Source organism: Schistocerca serialis, chromosome 4, assembly GCF_023864345.2.
Source record: "Schistocerca serialis cubense isolate TAMUIC-IGC-003099 chromosome 4, iqSchSeri2.2, whole genome shotgun sequence".
NCBI classification, from domain to species: Eukaryota; Metazoa; Arthropoda; class Insecta; order Orthoptera; family Acrididae; genus Schistocerca; species Schistocerca serialis.
Genome location: NC_064641.1, coordinates 856,925,033 through 856,937,575, shown reverse-complemented (window position 1 = coordinate 856,937,575; position 12,543 = coordinate 856,925,033). Strand labels below are relative to the sequence as shown.

General features: G+C 41.2%; 1 protein-coding gene across 1 annotated transcript in view; it reads right to left on the bottom strand.

Moving 5' to 3' along the window:
* LOC126473496 (serine/threonine-protein kinase SMG1) overlaps positions 1-12,543 on the bottom strand; it is a 353,891-nt gene that overhangs the window by 207,389 nt on the left and 133,959 nt on the right. The window contains exon 14 of the mRNA XM_050100581.1: positions 7,016-7,162. Within this exon, the coding sequence (XP_049956538.1) occupies positions 7,016-7,162 (147 nt within the window). The remainder of the gene's footprint in view (positions 1-7,015; positions 7,163-12,543) is intronic.

The window sequence follows — 12,543 nt, the reverse complement described above, 5'->3', positions numbered from 1 at the left end:
TTAATGCAGTAACTCAACACTGTCACGATTGCAATTATTATATGGAATTGCTGACTATACTGAAATTTTGCCTCCTGAAAGTAAGTGATGGCCAGCAAGTGACTCATAATTTTACAGTTTTTTTGATGAAATTTCCTTTTGATACAATTAATCGTCATGATTACTGGCTTCTAAGTTTTTGTTCTTGAACACATGAATTAGAAAGTTATTTAACACTGCTGGTGTAAGTAATGTACAGACGCTGGGCGAAGGTTGTTTACATATCATAGATAATGAACCAGATGAATTGGATAGAGAAGAAATAAGTCAAAGATGGAAAATTAAGGTAGAAATAAGTATGTGAAAATTGAAAAGGAATGCAAACAAAAGAAAATAAAGCCCCAGAAACAAGTAAAAAGAATAAAGTGATGGCACAGACTATGATAACCAGTGTTGTTTTTCTGGGGGAACGCTGGGGGATGCGTACCCCTAAACTTTTTCGTTGAAAAAGTAATTTTACGATGCTGAGTACTTGGAAGAGTGCCAAAGATTTTATTTTTAATTTCATTTTTTGTGTTGGTAATTGCAATAGGAACGACAACAGTGCAGTTTTTGGTGGGAAAAGATATGTAATTGACTGTTTCAAGCATTTCGAAGCTGCGGCAACCGTTCTCGACAACTGAATCGCTGGCAGCCAGTTCGACAAGCATGTAGTGCCCTCGCCTGCTAATACTGGGTGATGGTAGTGCTAAACGGATATGCGTATGCTCAAATGCCGAGCTACCGATAGATGTCTCTACGGTCCCGCTACCATGATGATTTTGATGAGGTCGTGGCAAAAAGCAGACTGGCAGTATCCCATGCTTCAGTTATAAGTAATTTTCGCTGCATTATATCCAGTGTCAGCGAGAACCCTCAAACTTTTTTTTAGAAAAAAAGCACTGATGATAACTCACAGTTCAAAGAGACAATGCACAGAAACATGAGTGGAACGAGAAACCAGAGAAAATTAGCCTAGCGTAAATCATAAAAAGTTAAACAGTGAGCTCAGTGCATGTACCGGGGAGCTACGTCCCATCTCCAGAACCGAATATTTCTGATTCTGGGAGGGAAGATTTAGAGCATTCACTTCCATTCTGTTAGTCAGCAGGATACATGCATTGCTGGTGTAGATAGTTTTACCATGGCCAAGTGACAGATGGTGGTGGTCGGGTCAAATATAAATCTTACAGCTCAACAGATGAATTACACATGTTAAATCATAACTCACCCTTACTTTGGAAGCAATTTTGTCAGTCATGTAGTTTGAATACTCAATACTAGCATCATATAATGGAATCGCTATTGCGGTAAGTGTTGTGGTGGTAATATGTTATGATCAGGAGTACATAAATTCCAAGAAGCATACAACAGAATTTTGTAAGGGGAGACATACTGTCTACAGAGACAAAGTGACAATTGGAAGTTTATAATAATCATGTTCGATCCCATGGGAATGATTGTGCTCCACAACCATGTTGTAAACCAAAACATAAAGGTCAGCATCATTCATGTCATATATATAACATACACACAAAATTCAAGCTTTCGCAACAAACTGTTGCCTCATCAGGAAAGAGGGAAGGAGAGGGGAAGACGAAAGGTAAGTCTTTCCGCTCCCGGGATTGGAATGACTCCTTACCCTCTCCCTTAAAACCCACTTCCTTTCGTCTTCCCCTCTCCTTCCCTCTTTCCTGATGAGGCAACAGTTTGTTGCGAAAGCTTGAATTTTGTGTGTGTGTTTGTGTTTGTTTGTGTGTCTATCGACCTGCCAGCGCTTTTGTTCGGTAAGTCACCTCATCTTTGTTTTTTTATATACAATTAAAAAGTAGATGACATTATGACTGACGCTAACCTCCTTTGTCCTGAATTTATAATGGATTATTACAGTAACAATTACGGTGTAACACAGTTTAGTTTACTTGTTTCAGTTGCCACCGTGTGTACTTGTCTCAAGAGTAACACTACATTTTTAAATAGACTGACCAGTTAAGACTGTGAATATGTCCAGATTTCTTGTATAAGAATTGTTTCACAATTTTTCTTTAAAATGAAAAGTAGTGTTTATATTTTCTCAGAATCTTTCCTCTTTAGTTCTAGTTTCCCTGGTTCTGCCTTTCTGACCATATTCAGGCATTATGCAGCTTAAGGCACTGAAGGTCTCACAATGCTTGTGCAGTGCCAGAGTCTTACATTGAGGGAAAGGGATTTACATCTCTAAATGTTCTTACAGAGATGATACACCTCTTCCCATTTAGTGCATCTACTGTTCATGGCCAGATCAAGATTGATTTTCATGGTAATCCATTCTTTGAGGTACTTGTATGTGATAAGTCTTCCGCATTAATTGCTGCCCAATGGGATTGTGTCTGATGCACCACTTATGTTTGTGGCGACCTCTGTCTTATTAATGGCAAACATTAGCCCAGTTTCAGCTGGTATGAGGTTGAGGGAGGATAATTTGCATGCAGCTTCTTCTACACTGAATGCTGAATTTTGAGGTCACCTGAGGAGCCTACACAATTCGCTACTAAATTCTCATTTTTGTAAATCTATAGTCATCTGTAAAAGTTTTCACCTGTTCACGAGTAACTTTCTTCATCAGGTAGTTGAAGTAAACTTGGGATAGTCATCACCTTGTCTAATGCCAGTTCAGATCTCTAAGTTCATTGACAGTTCTCTTCTGAATTTTACTACAGATATCAAATTCTTAAGCAGGATTTTCATAAGATCCGGTTGAGTAAGTCTCAAGTAGAGGGAATACCTGTCTACTGAGTCTCTGGCCTTTTGGTCAAGGACTGGTTTTTAATGCAATGCTCTTAAGTTCTTGTATATTACATTAGTTTTCAGGTTCAGTAACTGTTCTGCAATTGATGTCTATCTCCTGAATCCAGCAAGTTGCCTATTTTAAGATAAAACTTCAATTTTTTTGAGCATATTCGGCAGGTGACTTTAGGTGCCCTATGTAAAACTTTTACGTGTCGAATATGCTGCAAACTGGGTATTTTCGTATCTTCAGATGCACACTAAAAGAAGTTTTTGTCACTCTTGATTCTAGTGTGCACCTTAAATTGTATCTCAACATTCCTGCCATGCTGCGCTGCATAAAAATGTAATATTACCCAGATGCAATTTTGTACACACCAGAGCATGTTAATTTTGTGCTTTAACTTTTATCAAATGTCACTTATCTGAAAACTGATTTTTACTTTTAAATTCCAGAAACATCAGGCTATCTAATCGACATCTCTCTTTTTGTAAACAGTATGCTGGTGTTATAAAATAAGGAGAAGAAATAGGTACACAGTGAAAGTGATTTTAAAAGTGTTTTTACATTTCGTATGTTTCTGAATGTCTGCCTTTACTGCTTAACTTTTTAACTTTTAATTTTTAGAACTATACAAAGTACTTGGCAAAAACAATTGGTGAATGGTAATGTCATGTGTGTATTACCTCTTACTCTGCTGCTCCTACACTTAGAACATACAACTTAGCATGATGCCTATATTATACCTTCCTGGATATTTCCACCCAATATTTCAATGTTGAGCAGCCATATAAGACATTAAACTTTATGTACTACCAGGGTTCAGAAAATGTGTTATCTATTTTGGTCAAAATATGCATCTTTTTTTTTTTGCCAAATGATTAGATGCAAAAATTATAAGATCATCTCGTTGCGTCAGTGAAGACATGTAAAGCCCTTGTTCTTGTATTTAAACTTCCAACAAATGATTGCTCTATTGAAAAGAGTAGCATTTTCCCACCAGTGCACTGACTGTCTCAGATTTACAATGTTTCTGGACATTATTTGTCTTTTCCCACCCAATTTCACGATAACAAAATCTGCAGAATTTAAATTCAGCCTTTCATGCGCATTTATAGCTGTGCAATCTATGCAAGACAATCCGACAGGTAGTAACTCTATTTTAAAATTATGGAAAGAATTTCGGCCCAGTCAAAAAATGTGACATTTTGTTTTCCATTGTTATAGCGCAGAGTGCGGACACTATTAGTGGTAGACAGCTGCGAGCATAAAAAAACTAGAATTCTGACCACCAGAGGAAAGGGGAGCGGTGTAGGGAAACAAGCCTACACCAGTGTTCTGCAAAAACAGAACTGACACAGGGATCACCGATCTCTTCTGGTGTTTTAAGGGCCACACTCGAAATCTGTAATGGACCAAGCTTAGTCTCTATACTCATTTCAAAATAAGAAATGAAAACAACAAGCAACACAAGGCATTCAGGAACAGCTACCATGCAACTGCTTGCTGAAGATTGCAGAGTATTGTAAACAACGTAGTTTAGGCCTGACCTCTAGTGGTATTTGACGCAACCACCAAATGCTACATTCCACAGATGAGTACTACGTTCCATTATGTGGCGTGTATTTTAAATAAACCATTCAACCGCACACAACTGCCTCAGTAACAGAACATGAAGCACAATGATACAGTGCATTCGTGTACTTTATATTTTGCAAAAAGGGTTGTTACATACATTATCTTTCCAAATTGGGCTTCGCCAGATGAGGTACAATACCAGTAACTGAAAATTTGTTACCATTTCAATATTTATATGCAGAAAATAAAGTAATTTCAAGCTATCTCTGATAAAATAGTTCATCTAGATACAATTCCCTATGAAATAATGTCTATTAGGTAATTTTGCATTTTTGAATTTTGAGGCAGAATTCGCATCATTTTGTATTTATCACAAAATTTTTCCGGTCCCTATGTATTACATTTAACCATGGTGAAAACATTGCAGATTTCAAAATACAATAATATTTATTTAATCCTACAGCTAGACAGCTTGAAGTGTTTGTACATTTGTCATTTTCCATTTCGTTTTCATCAAGATCGTGCTTAATAGTCAAAACCAGTAAACAGCCACACTACACTGCAACTGTGACTGTAATAAATCATCAGTATAAATAATGAAGGATAAGGAGATGGTGTACAATCACTGGGCAAAATGTGAAGTATGACAAAATAAATCTTACTTTTGGTATCGAAGTACATGGTTAGAAAAAAGTTATGCAGCCTTAAAATCAAAAACTATAGTGTGGTGGCAATCTTACAGGTGGGAATGTTTGCGTTGGCAACATATGATCCTACGAGAGAGAGAGAGAGAGAGAGAGAGAGAGAGAGAGAGAGAGAGAGAGAGAGAGAGAGCGCATGTGATATCCTAGCAGTTTCCCGCCCTCTTGATGTTACTGTTAAGTCAACTGTGTGTGAACAACCATGTGTTTTTTCCACGTGAGATGTGTGTTCAATCTTTTAAGTTACTTCAAATTGCAATTTTTCTTAAAATGTCAAGAAGACTTTGGGGTAGCTAGTCCTGAAACAAATTAATGATTTCAGGCATAGTCGCTCATTTTAGAAAAGCTGGTTGTACGAATGAATGTAAACTTTCTGGCCAATCATCAGAGTCAAGTGATGCCTCACTAGAAAATATATGCGCATTCCTGCTACATTCAGCAAGAAAGATGATAGAAAAACAGTGTCAGCAAACAGGAATATCACATGGGAGTGTTCATAGAGCCGCAAAGAAGCTGAAACTTTGTCTTTATCACATTCACATTGAGCACGAGCTTCAAGAACCCGGTAAGGGAAATCGACTACATTACTGTCAATAGTTTTTGCAAATTATTCTCAACAGTGTTCGGGTGTTTGATTATGTTTTCTATTCTAATGAAGCTATGTAAACAGCAGAACAACAGATATTGGAGTTCGTAAAACGCCAACTTTTTCCACGAGACCCCATTATAGTCACGGAAGTTTGGAGTTTGATATGCAGTTTCATGCAAAAGAATTGTACACCCCATTTTGTTTTCTCAGAAACGGTACCAGCTGAATGTTACGAGAACTACTTCATGCAATTTGTGGCATTGTTAAAGGCTGATGAACGACACCGCTGGCTGCAGTAAGATGGTTCAACAGCGCACACAGTGTGTTGCATCATGATAATGTTGCGCCAGTTCTTTGGGGCACACATCATTTCATGTAAGCTGTGGCCGCCTAGATTTCTCCCCCCAACTTTTTCTTTGGGAACATCTGAAGAACAACATCGAAGACAAAATATCCCGCATAAGTTTAGTGACCATTCAAAAAGTAGCAGCTAACATGAAGAAATGTGTTTAGGCATATGTCGCAGCACATGAAGTGTATTACCAAAACAAAGTATGAGAAAATATTTTGAGTGTATACATTATACGTTCATTAATAAAAATTTGAATTTAGAGTTGCATGACAAGAAAAAGAATTTGTAAGACTGTGTTGATTTACTACAAAAAGAAAGCATGTTCCTACAACTATGCATCTTAATTGTAAACATAGTTGATACTTACATACTTTACACTCTCAGGCTAAATCTTTTATATAAAAAATGCTCTTCTCTCTATGTAATTCACTTACGTCAACTTTAAGCACACTCTTTTTAACACAGAACTTTTAGTTTAACATCTAATTCAAAACATTATGCAATTTTATTCTTGGCACATACACAAATTGTCATATGGGAAAATCTACATTACATGCCAGAGGAGAAAAAGGAAACCGGGAAAAGGGGGGGGGGGGGGGGGGGGGGGAGGAAGTTGGCCGTGCCCCTTCAAAGGAACCATCACAGCATTTGCCTGGAGTGATTTAGGGAAATCACGGAAAACCTAAATCAGTATGGTCAGACACGTGATTGAACCGTCGTCCTCCCAAATGCAAGTCCAGTGTGCTAACCACCGAGCCACCTCACTCGGTGGAAACCTAGGACCAACTGCAAATTGAACTGCAGGCTTTTGAATTTGCAACGATATAATTATTTACAGAGAAATAAAGCCAAATGTTTGGTATAACACACAAAAATAAAGGTAATTATAATCATTACCTTCTCATAGAGAAATAAAGTTGCTGCTCTCAATTCATACTAAACTTCCAACATACTTTTTGGTTAAGTTCTCATTTACATTAACAAAATATTAAGAGAATATATAAACTTACCTTAAGTTTCACAGGCTCTGAAAATTTATTTACTGTGACATGCCACGGCAGCATAGTTAGAAGATGACACACTTTCTGCACCACTTGTGCACATGAAGAATTCAAGTGTAGCATACACAGTTTAGCAATTGCTGATAACAATTCTGCCTGTTGAGAAAGAGAAAATTATTAAACTCTGGAACATAATTTCCATCTCTGGTAGTCTATTTACAATCTTTTTCTTGGGCTTTGCTTGAAATGAGAAACCCCAATTACAGTGAAACGTGGCATTTCTCAGAAGTGCATAAGCATGAACAGTGGCGAAAATCACAGTGAATGCCCAAAAACTCCCAAGAGTGGACTGCGTCAGAGCCCTGACTCACTGGAATTTTAATTGGCACTTATTCAATGAGCTCTCAAGGCATACTGCATATGAGTCATCAAAATAATATTATATGGGAAAAATATATAAAATGTTAAATTGTTAATAATGACTTTCTTTTAACAAGGTCATGAGGTGACCCACAAGAAAAGGGCAATATTTGATGATATGACAGAAATGGTCCTTATGGGCAGAAAGGGTTCATACACAATTTCTCTGTTTCACAATGGTTTTTAAGACGGAATACATTTCACAGGCATCATTTTTATTTATGCTTTCTGCACTACTGATATGTGGTTTTTAGCTAGTCCATTTATACTTATAAAGATAATTTTTTCTGTAGCACTGAGAGTTCCTGCAACGCTACCACAATCTTAATAAATTATGGAGGGACTAAAGGTAACAACTCACCAGACAGTTGAAGTGTTGAGCTGCCAATAGGCACACCAAGAAGGGTAAGAGACGTGGCACCAGTGAGCTTTTTCTGTCACACGCAGGGAGATTTGACCACAGCGCATATTGATGTGGGAGGGGGGGATTGGGAAGGCGAGAGAGAATAGAGGACAACGGAAACTGTAGAGAGGAGCGTAGAATGAGTGAACTTAGAGCAGGGATAATATGTGCATGCAACAAATGCACATACGGCAGGGGCTACCAGAGACTGTGCTCAGGATGATTACAGGATTTGAGGATGTGTTCCAAGGCCAATTCCTATCTAAGTAATAAAGAGAAACTTTTATTTGAGGGAGGGTCCAGATGGTACAAGTTGCAAGTGAACCATTGAAACAGAGCTCATTGTGCTAAACAGCATGTTTCACCACTGGATGCTCAACTTTGCTCACATTTTAACAGTGGCCATTCATTGAGGTGGACAGCTAGATGGTGATCGTGTATACAGAAAATGCTGGGCATAAATTAGAGCAGATATAGTATATGCTATGACAGCTTTCTTAGGTGGCCTTGCTTTTTTTAGGATAGGAGATGTTGGTTTAATGATTAAAGAGCCCAAACTATGAGGTCATCAGTTGGTCCTACCAGGAACAGGCAAGTCAACAAAACTACACACCAAAGAAGGGTCTAGTGTTTGAAACTCAAGGAAAGAAAACCCCAAGGTCTACTGGAGGCCAACAAAGCCTAGAGAAAGAAACAAGAAGAAAAAGTGGGGAAAGGAAGAATGGCAGGAAAGCTGCCCCATCCAGAGAGCAGCCAGAGGACCCCAGAAGCAGAAAATGTGACTGGGGGAGGGGGGGGCACACATACCCTTCACCAGGTACCAGGGGCATCCCACTGAACAATATCCAGAAAAAAAATGAGCGACATGGAGAACGCGAGAGAAGCACAAGAAAACAAAGGAACAAAATGAAATCAAACAGAGAACTGGGGGGGGGGGGGGGGGGGGGGGGGGGGAGCAGGTAGGGCGAGGGCTGGGGCAGATCATTAAGCCCACACAGCTACTGCCTGTTCACAGCAGAAGCACCAACAAAGTGTGCTGCCAACCCCTCAATGGACCGACAAGACTGAGGTGCCCTCCCTTAAAGAGAATGGTAAATACACCCTTCCTGAATAAATCACAAAGCTAGATCAGGCACCGTCCGCTAACCTCAGGTACTGAGAAAGATTTAAGAGCCCACCGGAGGGTGGCTACCTTTGACAGTTCTGCAAAATGTAGACCAGTCAAACAGGTACCATAAGGACAGTGAGGTGGATCCTTGGGGCAGAGGATGTGATCATAAGTCAGCCAAGTATGGCTAATGTAGAGCCAAAAAGGGATGATGTATGGATTGATTGATTGATTGATTGATGGGGTTTATGGGACTAAACAGCAAGGTCATCAGTCCCGCAATTCCAAAGTTACTCGCAGAAGAGAGAGGCTCAGCTAAAAGTGGATGGATCCAATCACAGAAGTCAGACTATGAAAAGAGGCAGTTAAAACACACAGATCAGAAGGCATAAAAGGGTAGGCCAAATCTAAAAACTAGAAAAACAACAGGGATAAAAGAGTGATCTTTGCTGAGTGGAGTGGTCATGGGTCTCAGACCAAGTAAATGTGAAGAGAGGCCCAACCACAACCACCCTGCCCCCGCACCAGGAGTAAAGCAAAACCTTATATCTGAAAATAGAAACCACTTTCATGGAGGAAACTGGGGACCAGTTCAACCATTTGTGAATCATATGCTAATATTACAGATAAGGAATCTGGAAGACTATCCTCAGTACAAAGGGGCGGGGGGGGGGGGGGGGGGGGGGAATGGAAATACATGGGGCACATTCCAGCAACTGGAGATGGAGATCTCAAGAGGAAAGTGAGATGCATTCCAACCAGCAAACCCATGCGTGGCCAGTTATCAGGAGGGAGGCATCCCACTTTTTCAAAGAGGACAGGGTATATGGGATAGTCAAGGAATTGGCCAAATGGCAATTGCTCAAGAAACCAAGAGTTGGCTCCATTGTATTTGTAGAGGGGGAATTCCCACTTCTGCAAGGAGACTGTCCATGGGACTAGTGCGAAAGGCACAAACAGCCAGATGCACCACACCATGGTGAACAGGGTCAAGTATTTTCAGAGAGGAAGGAGCCACTGAGACATAAACCTCACTACTGTAACTTAGTCTGGACAAGACCAGAGCACAGTAAAGATGGAGAAGAGTAGCACGGTCTGCACCACAAGATGTGTGGACCAGGAGGTGGAGAATTTTAAACTTCTGCATGCATGTGCAGTTCAGGTGGTGAATATGGGACAGCCATGTCAGTTTTTTATTAAAAAAATAAGGCCCAAGAAACAGGACTGTGCTACAACATCTAGCAGCTGCTGGCCTAAATAAAGTCCTGGATCAGAGTGTACTGTGGGTCGACGACAAAAATGTATAACTCGGCGTTTTGCAGGGAGAAAACTGGAAGCCATTGGAGATGGCCCATGTAGAGGCCCATTGAATGGCGCCTTGGAGCAATAGCTCAGCAGATGCTACCCAGTGGGAGCTGCACCAGATGTAAAAATCTGTCAACATACAATGCTGGTATAACCAGAGGCCCAACAGAGGTTGCAAGCCCATTGATGGCTATGAGGAAGTGTGTAACACTTAACCCAGAACCTTGTGGGACACCATTCTCTTGAATCCCAGGGGTGCTGAATGAAGTGGCAACTCGAACCCAGAAGAGCTGGTGGGATAAAAAATCATGATAAAAGTCAGTAGGGGGCTGCGCAAGCCCCAGTCATGGAGGGTAACTAAAATGTGATGGCACCAAGCTGTGTTGTATGCCTTATGTAGGTCAAAGAAGACCATGACAAGGTGCTGGGGATTAGCAAAAGCCTATCGGATTGCTGTTTCCAACCTGAGTAAATGATCAATTGGAGATTGTCCTTCCCAGAAGCCAAACTGATACAGGGACTAAACATCCTGGGATTCGAGTACCCAACATAATTGGAAGCTAACCATCCACTTGATCAGTTTAAAAAGTAGTTCATCAAGCTAACCAAGAGACATTGGATTCTTTCTGGGCTTAAGGACAGGGAGAACTATACTGTTTTGCCATTGCGAGGGGAAGGCACTGGTGAGCCACATACGGTTGAAGACTCTGAGTAGATGTTGCCTCTGGGTAACTTCCAAGTGTTGGATCATCTGGTTGTGGATGGAATCCATGCCTGGGGCTGTCACGTGAAGAGCCACGTCACGTGAAGAGCCACGTCACGTGAAGAGCCACGTCACGTGAAGAGCCACGTCACGTGAAGAGCCACGTCACGTGAAGAGCCACGTCACGTGAAGAGCCACGTCACGTGAAGAGCTAAGTCACGTGAAGAGCTAAGTGCCCGCAAGACTTCCCATTCACTGAAGGGTTCATTATAGGGTTCGGCTTGGTGGTGGTTGAAACAGGAGGGGGGGGGGGGGGGGGGGGGGGGGGGAAGGTAGCAGGATAGGAAGAGGACACCAATGCTGTCGCAAAGTGTGTTGCGAGGTGTTCTGCAAAGATCAATGGTTCAGTACACAGAGCACCCTGGAAGATAAGATCCTGAACAGTTGAGTGTTGCTGGTGGTCCAGAAGCCTATGGAGCTTGGATCAAACATGAGATGAAAAGGCATATGTGCCCAGGGAGGAAGCAGCACTCTCAGCATTCCTTTTTACTCTGCTTAATAAGGTAACGAGCCTTAGCAAGAGGACACTTTTAAGTGAGGAGGTGTCATTCAAATCACTGCTGTGCCTGTCGCAGTCCTGGACAGTGGCTGCTATGTCGTCGGTCCTCCACGGTACCGATCGATGACCTGTGGATAGGGGGATAGCAGTGCCAGCAGCACGAAAAATATTGGCAGAGATGCCCTGCAAGACCGCATCAATGCAACTCGAGACAGAGGTGTCCAAGTGCACAGCAGATGTATATAAAGGCCAATTGGCCCTGCAGATTGTCCAACATGGGGGCCTGTCACGGACAATGGAGTCCTTATGAGAGACCCGCATGGAGCACCTCTACAAATTCATGGTATCCTTCATCATCCATAGTTTGTTTGGAAAAGTCAAGAGAATGCCATTCCCTATTCCAACTCTTTACAATTTGATGTCATAATAGCAATCAAAGATCTGATTTCGGAACACCAATCTCAAGAGATGGCTTATCTACCAGCAAGTTCATACCCCTGGATCCCAATGCAACCCAAGATCCACACAAAGATCATCAAGCATCCACATTGTTTAAGGGCAAGAAAGGAATCCTTGATAGTCAGGACCATGGAATGGTGAGGATAAAGAGCTTGTAAACTGCTCAGAATGTCTCTACAAATGAGGAAGGACTCACCAGAGATGAAAGGATATGCTCAAGAGCACGAGAGGTGCCTACCTACTCTATAGCGAAAACATTACAGCCATCCTGTAAGGAGCGGAATTCATCATGTACCACATGGCAGTATGCAAAGCCAATGTGACCAGCAACCAGCATCAAGCCATCAGTACAGAATACTTCTGAATCCCAAAAACGCACTGAGAGTGGAGAACCAGTGGTGGATGGCCTCAGGATGAATCTAGTCTTTCAGACCTTGTGATAGGTCAAGAAAGTTGTGGACAGGGGATTCACCATGGAAGTGTATGTGAGTGGGCCTGGAAAAGAGGTGATAGAGAAGAAATCTGGAGTTCCGGAAAAAGGGACCAGATGCGGATAGCAATCATAACCCCAGACCAACTG